Source organism: Zophobas morio, unplaced genomic scaffold, assembly GCF_036711695.1.
Source record: "Zophobas morio isolate AGI-343-1 ecotype UQ-CSIRO unplaced genomic scaffold, CSIRO_AGI_Zmor_V1 ptg000006l, whole genome shotgun sequence".
NCBI classification, from domain to species: Eukaryota; Metazoa; Arthropoda; class Insecta; order Coleoptera; family Tenebrionidae; genus Zophobas; species Zophobas morio.
Genome location: NW_026972111.1, coordinates 10405756 through 10420085, shown reverse-complemented (window position 1 = coordinate 10420085; position 14330 = coordinate 10405756). Strand labels below are relative to the sequence as shown.

The 14330-nt window shown below is 39.0% G+C and overlaps 2 protein-coding genes across 4 annotated transcripts in view; both read right to left on the bottom strand.

Moving 5' to 3' along the window:
* Positions 1 to 5767: 5767 nt before the first annotated feature.
* Positions 5768 to 10078, bottom strand: LOC135123557 (isocitrate dehydrogenase [NAD] subunit gamma, mitochondrial-like). Its single transcript, XM_064048338.1, has one exon. The coding sequence runs from the start codon at positions 8971 to 8973 to the stop codon at positions 7690 to 7692; it is 1284 nt and encodes a 427-aa protein (XP_063904408.1). The 5' UTR covers positions 8974 to 10078; the 3' UTR covers positions 5768 to 7689.
* LOC135123556 (leucine-rich repeat protein soc-2 homolog) overlaps positions 9766 to 14330 on the bottom strand; it is a 53453-nt gene continuing 48888 nt past the window's right edge. For all 3 annotated transcript variants that reach the window (XM_064048337.1, XM_064048334.1, XM_064048336.1), the window contains one exon: positions 9766 to 13777. In XM_064048337.1, coding sequence (XP_063904407.1) covers positions 12102 to 13703 — 1602 coding nt within the window. In that variant the 5' untranslated portion in view covers positions 13704 to 13777 and the 3' untranslated portion in view covers positions 9766 to 12101. The remainder of the gene's footprint in view (positions 13778 to 14330) is intronic.

Sequence of the window (14330 nt, the reverse complement as noted above, 5' to 3'; positions counted from 1 at the left end):
TAGATCAGATTAATAGATTAGATTAGATTAGATTTTAATAAATCTTAAAGTGCTGTGATATAAATACGTAGTGACGACCTGTTATTAAACAGTATTTCACTAGTAGAGCCTTGTGATGGTGAAGAGAAACTGCGGATCATAGAAAAACTTTTTTTTGAAATACTTATTTTTTATTGATTTCTCTTGATCCCATAGAAATTTCCTAATAACTATTAAATAAACAAAAGATACAGTAGATCACAGTAAACTCGGCATTTATTCCATTCTGCCGCCAAGGGAATTTCTACTCTAGTATAGTAGAGTCACAGGTTTAACCTGTCAGGTTTTCTTACTTTTCTTCCGGATTTGGTCACTTGGATCGTTTTATTATTATTAAGACCCACCACTGACCCGGAAATGACCGGCATTCAGGCAAGACTTCTATCATTACGCGTACTAAGACCAAGTAATGATATGCATTGATTAGATTAACAGAACAACTTTATTATTATTATTATTATTAATATTATTATTATTATTAATCAAGTTGGTCAACAGGTTTTCCCATTTACAGACCAACGTCACATTAACATTTAAAGTATAAACTATAACAGCAGCTGTCTCTCACTACTGGGCCCAGGTATAGGTATGTTCATACTGAATGTACCTAGCTCGAATACCGCGATACCTCAATTATTAGGCGTTAAGAGACCTTGGGGTCAGACCGCCGACAGGTAGAGTCCTTGGGGAAGTGTAGTCTGAGCACGAGTAGCCTCACTAGTTGAGGCTGCGTACTGCAGGATGAGCTTCCCTGGGGGCTATATCCTTCTGCTAGCCCTGGCGTCGAAGTTCGACGTCCCCTTGTTGGACTCCGTGGTGGGTGGGGATGCAGGAGGACGAAATCAAAATCCAGATCTATGGAGAATAATAACAAAAAACCCACTGAGGTAGTGCCTTTGGGTGCACCTCAAACAGAAAACCCAGCCAAGGTGGGGTCGCAGCCTCCTAATAGGAAGCGAATCTGCGAAATCGGACCCATCCTCCGGGATAAACCCCAAGGGTAAAGGGCAGGCTACGATAGCCAACCCCAAACAACCCGCGGGGAAAAAGACCTCAGGGTCAAAGAAGAGAGTGAGGTCTTCAACCACCACACCTCCGGCAGCTGAAAAGCAAAAGAGGATGAGGAGGCAGGAGACTACCTCTAGAGAACATAGCTACAGGGAGGTGGCTGCAAGTCATCTCCGTGTACCTGTGATTGATGTACAGCATCCACTTGGTAAGCTGACTGCTGACCAGGTGGAGATAGTACAAAATGGCCTGATGGGAGCACTGAACAGGCAATTTGATCAGTGCTTGGTATCAGGAAAACAAGCAGCCATTTTCAGGGGCATCAAGTACACAGGGGAAATCCTAAGGAAAACCTGTGAAGACGAGGTGTCTCTGAAATGGTTACAACAAACAGTGCGGTCTCTAACACACTTGTGGGAGGGCGCACAACTTAACGTGGTCCCCTTGGCTGAGCTACCAAGGCTGGTGAGGGCGACCCTGTGGATACCGGGACCACCGGTGGATGCAGAGGTCGTATTTCGCCGCCTGGAGGGTCAGAACCAATGGGCCCACATTAAAAAATGGCTTCTTTTTCATCACGAAGCCAAACCAGAGGCTGCCTCTCCAGGCAACCTCCTTGTGTTTGGTCTTGGGATGGATGAGGCCAAAATAATCAGGGGGAGAGAGGGCAGAATCAACTATATGCTGTCCTCTTTCAACCTGAAACTCAAGGAAAACGAGGCATCGGCTCAGGAAGGGCGGACCCCTAAGGAAGACGTAGAAACCCCAGGGGATGAAGCCTCTACCAGTGGGGGCGGGCCCGCCCGAGATATATGCCTCGTGTCTTCTAGGCAGGTATGGGATTTTTTGGTTGCAGAGTTGGCGCTGCAGCAGATAAATTTCATTCAGATTAACCTGCAGCATTGTCGCATGGCGACGACGGTTTTGTGTCGTCGTCTAGACAAGATGCAGAACACTATAGCAATAATCCAGAAACCATGGATAGTAAAATCCAGGATTGCAGGGTTGAGCAATTTAAATGGCACTGTTGTTTCAGGTACCACAATAGAATCTCCAAGGACATGTATCTACATTCCCAGGAAAATTAAAGCCGTCCTCCTACCTCAGGTCAGCTCCAGGGATGTGACTGCGGTAGACATAGGAAGAGGCGAAGAGCAACTGGTAATAGCATCCGTGTATTTACTACAGGGAGCACAAGAACCATGTCCAACATGGGAAATGGCGAATTTGGTGATACACTGTGATACCGGAAATATAAACCTCATCATCGGTACCGATGCGAATGCCCACTGTCTGTTGTGGGGGAGCAAAGACACTAATGATAGAGGAAGAACACTAGCTGAATATCTTTTATCAACAAATTTAGAGATTCTCAACCGAGGCTGCGAACCAACTTTCGTAACATCGCGTAATCAGTCAGTAATAGATATTACACTGGCTACATGGGATATCTCACAATATATGATGGGATGGCACGTCTCTAAAGAGGCGTCAGTGTCAGACCATAGATGGATCATGTATACAATAAAATGTATAGACATGGAGACAAAGACGTACAGGAACCCTAGGCTGACGAACTGGGCTTTATACAACGAAGAACTGGACAGACTGGGGACCTCCGTGCAGTCTATACCAACAGAATACAAATCGACAGAAGACATAGAGAAAACGTTCACCATTATCAACGACTCTCTAATGTCAGCGTATGAGAAAAGTTGCCCCCTAAAGAAGGAAGGTCTGGGTAAATGTACACCATGGTGGAACCAAAGGCTCAGCCTACTTCAATCGGGGCTAAGAAAACTTTTCAATAGAGCAAAAAACACTAAGAAAACTGAAGACTGGGAAGTCTATAAAGAGCATCGGAAAGAGTTTAAGAAAGAATTAAGAAAGAGGAAACGGGAAACGTGGAGATCCTTCTCCAGCGGCATAACGTCGACTGCTTCGGCCGCAAGGCTGAAGAGAGTTCTCTCGAAGGACCACACACATCAACAAGGTTTCCTAAAGAAAGAAGATGGCACCTTTACAGCCACCTTAGAAGAGTCCGCAGAACTTTTGCTGCAGACCATGTTTCCAGGCAGCACAAGGACTACCTCCCATTCCAAAAGGGATGTAGCCGGTACTCAACCTTCCCCGAAGGACTGGGCGCTGGCGGCAAAGGTAGTCACGGAGACAAGACTGGAGTGGGCAGTGAGCAGCTTTTCCCCATATAAATCTCCGGGAGTTGACGGTATTTATCCCGCCCTCCTGCAAAGGGGAATGAGCAGACTACGCCCTATTTTGTTGCCAATGCTTCGGGCGTGTCTGGCTTTCAGCTACATACCGAATGCATGGCGAAAAGTAAAGGTTATACCTAAGGCAGGACGACAAGATTACACCTTGGCTAAATCGTACAGATCAATTAGCTTAACATCATTCTTGCTGAAAACGCTAGAAAGACTAAGCGAAAAAGAGATTCGGGAGACTGCTTTGAGCAAGCAACCTCTACATCCGAACCAACATGCCTACATCCAAGGAAGATCCATCGATACGGCCCTACACACAGTTGTAAACCGTATAGAGTGGGCGATGGAGAACAAACTCTTCACCTTAGGAATGTTTTTGTATATTGAAGGAGCGTTTGATAAAACGACCTTCAAAAGCATAGAACTAGCCCTACGAGAGCACGACGTGGACCCCACCTTAAGCAGGTGGGTGGCCGGTATGCTGAGGAATAGGAAAGTACTGATTAATGTAGGTGGCACTGAGATCGAGGCTGTTGTAGGCAGGGGATGTCCTCAGGGAGGAGTTCTCTCTCCTGTACTGTGGGATACTGTCGTTGACAGCGTGATACGACGCCTCAATGATCTTGGCTACCACACAATTGGATACGCGGACGATCTAGTCATTCTGCTAACAGGAAAAAACGCAGATACATTATGTGAGATAATGCAAGCTGCAGAAAAAATAGTCGAGGAATGGCGCAGCAGGCATACCCTCTCCGTTAATGGAAAAAAGACGAAACTAATCCTGTTCACTAGGAAAAGGAAAATTGGCACACTACAGATGCCAAAAATATTTAACACAACGCTTCAATTTTTCGACGAAGTCAAATACCTGGGAGTTGTATTGGACTGGCGACTGAATTGGAAGAAGCATGTAGATGATAAAGTGGAAAAAGCAGGCTCGGCTCTTTGGCAGTGTCGTAGGGTGGTGGGAAGGTCGTGGGGTTTAAAGCCCAAGATCGCCCTCTGGATCTACACGGCAATAGTCAGACCGATGCTGTGCTATGAAGCTTTAGTTTGGTGGCCTAGAGCCAGACAAAAAACAACAACCCTGCAACTTGAACACGTTCAGAGAATGGCGTGTCTCAATGTTACAGGAGCAATGAGGACCACTTCCACAGAGGCTCTGGAGACCCTTCTTTGCTTAGTACCTCTTAACCTTTACATAGAGGGAGCGGCAATGAGGACGTCTCTAAGACTTCACTCTCTGGGAGTATGGAACAAGCAAGGCCGCACAACGAAGCACACTCGAATCTTAACGGAGGCGTTCAACAGAATAACCTCGTTAAGGATGGGTTGTGACCGAATGGGCACAAAATGAATGATAATTCAGAAAGAAGAGCCCACATCGATATATATGTCGATGGTGTCAAAACAGATAGTGGTTCAGGAGCCGGTATCTACTCCGAAGAACTGAACGCACAAATCAGTGTACCTCTCGGCACCCACCCGTCTGTCTTACAAACAGAATTGATGGGAATAATACTGGGAGCTAGAATCGTTGCTGAACGTAATATAAATAAAAAATTTCACAACAATCGGTCCAATACTTTCGGAGATTATCTGTCTAATAAAAATCCGGGACGGCAGACAGACGGAAACGGGAGACCTATTTCTTCGTCTTCTAGGGGTCATGAAAGGTCGAGAAAATGTAAAAGTAGAGAGTCGGCAGACGGACTCAATTACAATACTTCCTTAGCTTACGCTCGGGAAGTAAAAATGTGCCATTTTTGCTGGTATTTAAATGTTGGGACACTCGAGAAAAATTTCTAAGTATATCATGGAAATGCAAATGCATAGCTGGTAAATGCTGTCATTATTATAGGGATCGCAGTATTTTGTGCTAGTGTTGGTTTTATTTAGACAAAAATTGTTGCCGGGTGCTAGTTTTAGTAAAAGTTCTGAAAATAATAATTTCGCAGTATATTTCAAGGGAAAATCGATTAGGAAAAGTGCAGATTTGTTCCAAATGGCTTAGTCGTCGATAGGAAACGTAAAATATTACGCCGACAGAGGTACCTATCATAGAAATAAACTCTATTCCAACAGAAAGCAGAACACGTACGAACACCACACCAGTCCAATTTATGTACACATTTTTTTTGTCATCGTTCGTTGTGGATGTTGGTTCTGATCCATCGTATAGTGAATTTCGACCGTAATGAGGCAATTTTTTGTCTTCATTTTCTATTTCTCATAGATATAACTTTTGTATAGGACGTACTAAGTGACCTGAAGAGGTTCTTAGCTTAACAACTCTAATATTTCCGTCTTTGCAGGAATTGTTTCTTCTACTCCTGCTGTTGGCCAATTTAGTCCTTTCTCCTGGTCGTGTTCTATGACGACAAGATCTCCAACGTTAACTGGTCGGGAAAATTTTCTTTTATATTGTTTCAAGAAGTCAAATCGACTACTTTAATAACAAAAATTATAGCTATGGTTTGGGTATAAAAAATCAGTTAAAAGTTTCACAACATTTATTATGTCAACAGGGTAACAAGAATAAAGGTATTACAGCGTAACATCTGAATTTAACCAGGATATATACCATTTTTGTTCCATATGACGACAGCGTTATTAAAAAGTGATACAAAAAAATTAAATGTATCGCAAACATAAACAAACCCAAAGTTTATTTACGAATGACAATAACCTTTGACAACAAAAATATTTTACATATTGAAAATAATACAATCTTCAAAATATCGGGATTTTTTTTAAACGTTGCTCTAGTTATCCATGACGTTTACGTCCACTGTTAAATTGAAACTAGAGCAGAAATTTAAAAAATCACCTGGTACATAAATTGCAATGTAATTATAAATAACGAAGTGTTATCAACAACGTCTTACGTCATATTAGTACACATGCGCATTTACATCTATAGTTTAACATTTATTTTTACGTGTAAACATACGACATTGGGCGAAACCGAATACAATACGTCACCATGGCACGTTCATAAACCACATTACAACAACGGTAATCAATTTGGCACGTAAACACATTGAAAATAATACAAGCATCATCAATCATAATTTCAACAAAAAAAATATGGGGTAATTTTTTACATTTATGCTCTAGTTACCCATGACGTTTACGTCAACCGTGAAATTGAAACAAGCGCAGACATTTAAAAAATTGCCCGGTACATAAATTGCAATGTAATTAGAAATAATCAAGTGTTATCAACAATGTCTTACGTCATTAGTACACATGCACATATACATCTATAGTTTAACATTTATTTTTACGTGTAAACAAACGACATTGGGCGAAACTGAATACAATACGTCACCATGGCACGTTCATAAACCACATTACAACGGTAATTAATTTGGCACGTAAACATACTCAGCGGTTTTAAAAACATATTCGCGGATATAAATCATACAAATTATAAAAGATTGTCTTTTTGGTCAGGTCAGGTAACGGCGCATTTTAGATAAATCACTAATTGACATCAACTCAAAGATCACATCAGTCTACACATTAATATATAATACACCATAAAAATAGATGCAAGTTCAATAGTTATATAAATATAAATAGCTAACAAACTTCATATTCGCAAGTCTTGAGCTAAGCGTTTACTGGCATCGGACGGATTTAAATGGTAATGGGAAGGCTTCTGAAAGCCAGGAAATGCACTCGGCATTATATCAAGGTAGTACTTTTTTATTCGTCCAATGCTTGCGATGAGAATTTTGAACACTTAGCCTTCGCTTTAGCCTAGACCATCGACGATCAGACTGATTTTATTTGTAATGTGCCGAAATGTCTACACTAAATTATCTGATCATCTGTGGTTAAAGCTACGTACCAATGAAAATATCTTGATCCAGAGTTAGCTTTGACTACAGTGTCACCATCACTAAATAACGCCAAGTGTAATGCTCACTCCGAATCAAAATGTTTTTGATCACACATTTTTTTACTGGGAGTATATCACATCATCTCTTTTGCATCACATTTGTGTTTGTCAAACGAAATATTGTCGTTGTCACTTATTATAATATTTCTAAAGAATATGTAGTTATTGGCTTACAACTATTGAGACGAAAATAAGCTGAAAGGTCAAACAATCTGTTTATTTTTTTCAAGACTCAAGTTGCTTTGCTGCTTGTTTGATAATACAAATCTGATGTAAAATTTGACGACTTTATGTAAGCCAAGTTAAAAATGTTTTTTCTAGATTAAGACTACAAAATACTTTATTTGTATCTAGAAATGGGGTTTAAACACCATGCATTAGTTTTGTATCACATTAGATATCATTAATTCTCTAGAGTACGACCCCAGTTACTTATTAACATCATATTTATATAATTGTACCTAGAGCATAGGCGGAACTGGACTATCTCACAATTTACGTCCGAATTTATTCACACATACGGAATATTTTTGTGTCCCAATGAGAAAAAAAAAAGCTTTTTAGAATATGTATCATGAAAATTTTTATTAACAAAAATACTACTTTAATAATACTCTCCAAATAAATGTACTCAAGAATTTTATTTACAACATCTACAGTAGTAGCCGAACCTTTCAAATCAGGGGTATGTATTTTATCTTCACAAATTGTTTTATAGATTGCATATTCAAGCCGTTTCGCATATGCCGTATGTCCCAAGTGGTACAACATGTCGACTGAAGCATTTAACATAGCCACCGGATTAGCCATATTCTTACCGGCAATTGTGACACCAGAAGCTCTTGTACCAGGCTCAAATATTGCGTAATACAGTCCATAATTGATTCCTGATGTAAGACCAGGACCTCCAGTTATACCACAAATAACATTAGCAGCAATACTTCCGTAGAGATTCGTCGTTAAAAGAACGTCAAACTGCTTAGGATTAGTTACCACCTGCATACAAAAGTTATCTATGATCAAATCATTGTGTTCTATTTCGGGGTACTGCTTTGCAATCTGCTTAGACACACTCAAAAACAAGCCATCGGAAAGCTTCATAATATTAGCTTTATGGATGGTCGTGACTTTTTTCCTGTTGTGTTTTTTGGCATACTCAAATGCGTACGTTGCTAGTTTTACAGAACTGTCTCTTCTGACAATCTTCAAAGTTTCGACTACTTTAGACCCACCTACGCTGTGTTCTAACATTGAGTACTCTCCTTCAGTGTTTTGTCGAACGACAACAATGTCTACATCTTTGTGTTTCGCAGGTACATTAGGATACGATCTGCACCAAATGACGTAAACGTATAAATCTAATTCGTTCCGCAGTATAACATTGCTGTGTGTTGTAAGAGTGCTAAGAGATTTTCCTCCTATGTCTCCTTTAATTCCAACTCCATTTCGTTTGACCGACATTAGAGCGTATTGTAAGTCGTCTTCAGAAGATGCGTTGGGATCTATGTGTATAACCTCAAAATCTACAGGCGCTCCCATCTCTCGAAACACATGTCTGACGTGCTTTGAGACTTCTGGCCCTATACCTGTTCCTGGGAGCATAGTCACGGTGTGTCTACCCCCATATAATGCTAGAGGTATGGTTTCTGTTATGAGACATTTTGGGGTTTCACGCTGAACCTCAAAATCTGAAGGTTGGTCCGAGAAAAATCTGGAGATTGGTTTTTGCAAAAAGAGCAAATATTTATGGCTCCTTTTTGAAGTATTTAAGAACGATCGAATGAAATTCATTTGTTGTTTGTTATTTTTGACAAATTTAGAATGACGTTGTAAAAAAAAAATGAATCAGGTTGTTGCAGCAGTGCTTCCAAAGCCTATTAAAGACTCTAGGCCAAGGTTTCCAGATATGCTCGACTTTAATGCAGATTTAAGCGAATATAGTTCGCAATAAAGATTTTCAAATAAACTTTTACAAAAATATCATCCTCGACAAGTGTCCACTATATTATTCAAAATAAGAGATCTGGAGCACCTTTTACAGCCTCCATGGGCAACCGAAAATTGCTAATATGTGATTGTCAAGAATTATGGGAATCTGGTTATCACTCCGTGGATAATTTCCACGTCTAATCAAACAATGACAATTTTGGCGCATTCGATGAATTAGTTGTCAATCTTGAATTAGTCAGAAACATCGATGTCAAAGCAATGCAACTAACAACCAGCGACAGGAAAACATTGTCAACAGAAAATCTGCGATCAAAAAGAGGAGATTTCAGCATAAGTAAATATTTTAAATCCTTCCAAAGACAGGAAGCGCAATAGAAGAATTTATATTATTTACTAATCGACCATGTAACTGCAGCGACAAAATAAAATTTCAATTTGAAGAAGAAGAAGGGCTCTATATTGAACCTGTTGAAGCAAAAGGTAGCTTACAATTCTAAGAAAAATAAAATCCAGTTTCAGACTAGACATTTTTTTTACAAAATTCAGGAGCATCGAAGAAATTTCGAACTACCACGCAAAATTACGTTTCACGGCTGTTTCCAAACTGAGAACCATCGTTTTTCAACACAGTCGAATAAAAAAGATTTTTTAGCAAATTTTATCTTTACACCGATTAAAAAAATCGCGACCGACAGAAATACGACTGCTGAGAAATTCACAGTAACTTATTCTTCTAGTAAGGAAATGTTCGATAATTTCTCAAAAAAATATCTTGCCCTAGGATGGCAAAGAAAAACTAAACAAAAACTGGATGGAGGGTGTAATTGCGCTGGAGCTTTATCGTCTCACATTGAACCCTTATCCTCTGGTTCAGTCAATGACACCACGAAAATGTTTTGAGAAGCGATTTCATTCTTCGATATTACACTATTTGAAAAAAAAAAAAAAATAAATAAACAAACAACTAGAATTGGAAGATGAGAAAGAAAAAGGTGTTTACCCAAATGCTGTGGGTAATGGAAAAATATCCATTATTTTTTTTAAGAAATTTTGGAAATGGGAAAAATAGAAAAACTTGATCTACTGTATTGAGGAAGCAAATGATATTATTTTGAACCCTATAGTAGTACCTAGCTGGAAGAAGCTCACGCATTGGGATAGTTTGTAAAAATAACGATGCGGCAATAATATGGAAGAAGAATTAAATCGAGGCTGAATTGCGTTAGAAATTGAGATGTTTTCAATCACTTCTGAATAAAGACGACGATGTCCTTCGATTTATAAGATACGCTTATTTTATGATTTAGTCCCTTTTATTTATTTATGTTTTTTGTACGTCCCTCATGTCCGCCTATGATCAGAGTTACAATTAATAATTTAATACATGTACACTTCACTACCCAATTCTATAATGAGAGATAGTTAACATGTATACGATCAATTAACAGATTTTTTTCACGTTAACACAACATCTAGAACAGGACAGAGTAACTTTAATTACATATCTATTTTACTAAATCATTTTAATTATGTCATATATTTAAGGGTATATTACCATGAGAACTTTAACCTTGATAATTTTTCTCCTTTTCAGTTACAAATGTTAAGGAAATATGTATAGACAGGTAGATGATTATTATCAGACTTCGGCATTGCGGAAGTGATGATCATCGCCAACCGATCGCCAGCGCTATTGCAGTCGTGGCGTACAACTTTGGGAATTCTTAATAACAATTACTACTTTTCTCGATTTTTTCCTATATGTTAAGTTGCTTTAAAAATTAAAAATGACTGTTCAACGTCACAATTTTCGTGATAATCTTGATTAGATAAACCCTGATTTGCGGTTGAGACTGCACAGTCGGCTAGCCAAATTTATCGCCTGACGTCGCGCCGTCGTTTTTAATATTTGTCTAGTTGATTGCCCATCACTTCGGCTATGCCTAACTCTGATTATTGCCATCAGAAGAAGAAATAAAGTTATACTGGAAGTACAGTTTTGTATAAAAGTGGCAGTTCTGCAAAAACGATTACCTAACAATGGTATTTTCTGCGACTGTAATCTTTGTAAAATATGGATCTTATACTTCCAGTTAATTTATTATTTTTGTTTGCTACATAATTGGTAAGCGTCTCTGAAATTGCTTATATTATTATATCGGTATTTCTATTGGAGTTTAAAAAACGTTCTGCAAAATGTTGTATTCATTATTGTTCTGTAGCTCAGTATGACAAGCATTTGGTATCATCACTTCTCTAGCCAAGTGTTTACAGTGACTTCAGTATGAATTGATGGAAATTCTTATTAATATAGATTCCGAAATAACTTTCATATGCAAAAATACACCAGCAGTTAACACTGGCATTACTATATATTTCTAGTATTTATAGAATATCAGTCTTCAATAAAAATAGTCATCTAAAATTTCGATGTTTAATAATTCCATAAATTATTAACATTTCTTGATCGGTAATTTCAACAATGTCCCTTATTGTTTTTCAACTATATATTTGATTATCACTTCTGCTAAGTATATAGTCTAATCGACTTCTCGTGTTACAGTTTATCGACATTAAGGAGGGAATAATGTGGTATGTGACAGTACTTACAGTCGAAAATGTTAAGTACATTTTTAGTACTAAGTAATGGACGTGTAAGCACTTCTACAAAAATTAAGTCGTATAAAAGGATCACAAATTTTATGAGCTGCCTGTAACGTTCACCAAAGTGAAGTTGTCGTTGATAGGCCAACCATTTCAAACCAAGGACAATTGATATGTATATTTTTACCCCAATATCAGCCATCGATTTAGGAAACATTTAATTTGCCCATACAATTTTTTCTTGTTTAACGAAATTAAAAGAAATAACCAAACCAACAACAAAATAGATTTAGTAGATTAATAAAATGAACTACTTCGTAATTTTAATAACAATAAACTAATAAATAAATACGAGAATAAGCGACCTACGGTGCACAATAGGGGCCATTAATTTTCAGGTATTCTAAGATCAGAGACTGCCCTCCTGCCACTGCATCAGACGGGATTTTGGACAATGGACAATTAACCACATTGACTGTCGACAACTTTGGACACAGCACCAATTCAAACGGTAACAAGTTTAGTGAGGGGTTGTCATTTATATGTAGCGTTTCCAAATTTTCTAAGTTCCCGATTTCTTCGGGTAAAGCATACAGATTATTCTCGCCGGCACTTAAAAATTCTAGTTTCGTCAAAGCGCCTATTGTTTTTGGTAAAAAGCAAAGTCGGTTACTTTGCAACATCAATTTCTGCAAGTTTGTTAACTCTCCTATATCATCAGGCAAATCTGTCAATCGATTGCCTTCTAAATTTAATACTCTGAGATTGGTTAGCTCCCGTATGTGCGGAGAAACACGTTCTATAAGGTTACTGGACAGAATTAAAGTTTCCAGCGAGTTTAACGCGCATATATCATCCGGTACTTTACGTAACTGATTGGTGCTTAAATTTAGTTCAACCATATTTGTCCACGAGTCGACGTCTAAAGGTAACCCAATGAGAAAATTGTCTTTCATGTTAAGTTTGGTCAAGTTTCTAGCTTGAGCGAAAATGCCTTGCGGGATTTTATCAATTTGATTGTTCGCCAGATCTAGCGATTTGACGTGCCGAAACTGCGACGGCTCTTTCGAAGGGTACGTTAAAAAGTTATTCCGGGACAAAATGACCGTCGTCGCTTCACTAAGACCCGACAACAAACCCTCAGGCAGCTCCGAAATTGAATTTCCCTCGATATTAAACTCGGTTAGACATTCACACTTGCTTAACGAAGCAGGGACAAAAGTTAACCGGTTGTGTTTTATACCCAAACAGGTTAGACGTGGTAGTTGTCCAAGAGACGAAGGAAGGTCCAGAAGTTCGTTATACCGCACGTCGAGGTTCCTGAGTTTAACACAACGTCCGATTTCTTTCGGCAGATGCTCGAGTCGGTTGTACGATACATCTAAAGTCAAAAGAGACCTGAGATTTCCAATCGAAGCCGGCAACTCTTTGACATTGTTATGGCGCAAACTCAGCATTGCCAAAGACGGCAACATTTTAATAGCGTCGTCGATGCTTGTGATGCGATTGAACCGCAACAAAAGGATTGTTAGTGACGTGATTCTGTAAATGGTCTGCGGTATTTCGTTCAGTTTGTTATGGCGTAGGTCCAAAATCTGCAGGTTTTTCAAATCGGCTAAAGAGGTGGGCAGGTTTGTTAAGTAGTTGCCGTTCAGAGCTAACGTATATAAGTTTCGAAGGTATCCAATATCCTGCGGCAAATAGGCTAATTTGTTATTGCACAAGTACAGTTCGGTTAAATCAGTCAAGTCTCGCACAGCTAGCGGCAGCACAGTTATCTCACATTTTCTTAGATCTAGGCGTTTAACAACGCCATACTGACACTGTTCGATTAATTTTGCGATTCTATCCTCCCGGCTGAGTTTACCTTTTTTTGGTATAGGTTTGGGCTCAGAGACAGCGATGTCGGACTCGGACTTTGGAGGCGGTTCAACAGGACATACGGATCCGCAAGGACAGTCCGTCATTCTGGTGGATGGTTGGTGGAAACTTTATTTATTACCAATTTTTTTCTCAAGGCCAGTCCGCTGCGTAGTTTTTTCTAAAAAATAAAAAAATATATTAAAAAAAAGTTTACCAATTTAAAAGACAAGGTGATGACTCATGACCAGAAATTCGAGACTTGATATGTTCTCAGTACACGTCTTAATTTCTTCTTCTTTTAGTAGGAAAGTATATAACAAGTATGCTGAATGGGTTTAGTTTAGGCAAAGTGGTATTCGTGTTTTTTTTTCACCTTTCGTCATTAACGCATATATTTGGCCATACACAGGGTGCCGCATCCAAGTCTGGATATAGGGAATTAACATGGGAATTGATTTTTGTTTTATATCTCCCCAAATCACTTTAAAGCTATTATTTAGTGATGCCTTTGTGGAAGTCGAAGAGGGCTATCGGTCAGTATTTTTTTCAAATCGTTGCATCGCGCTCATTCACTGTACAAGGGTTTTACAAATCGTATTTTGAAATTCGCGCCCGATCCGATTTGTCGCGAAATGTTCCGTCGCACTGTCGAAGTTCGGCGATCGCGTCTTTGGATTAATCATGCAAAATCCAAATGCCAAAGTGAAATTAGAAATTATTTTCAGAAATCA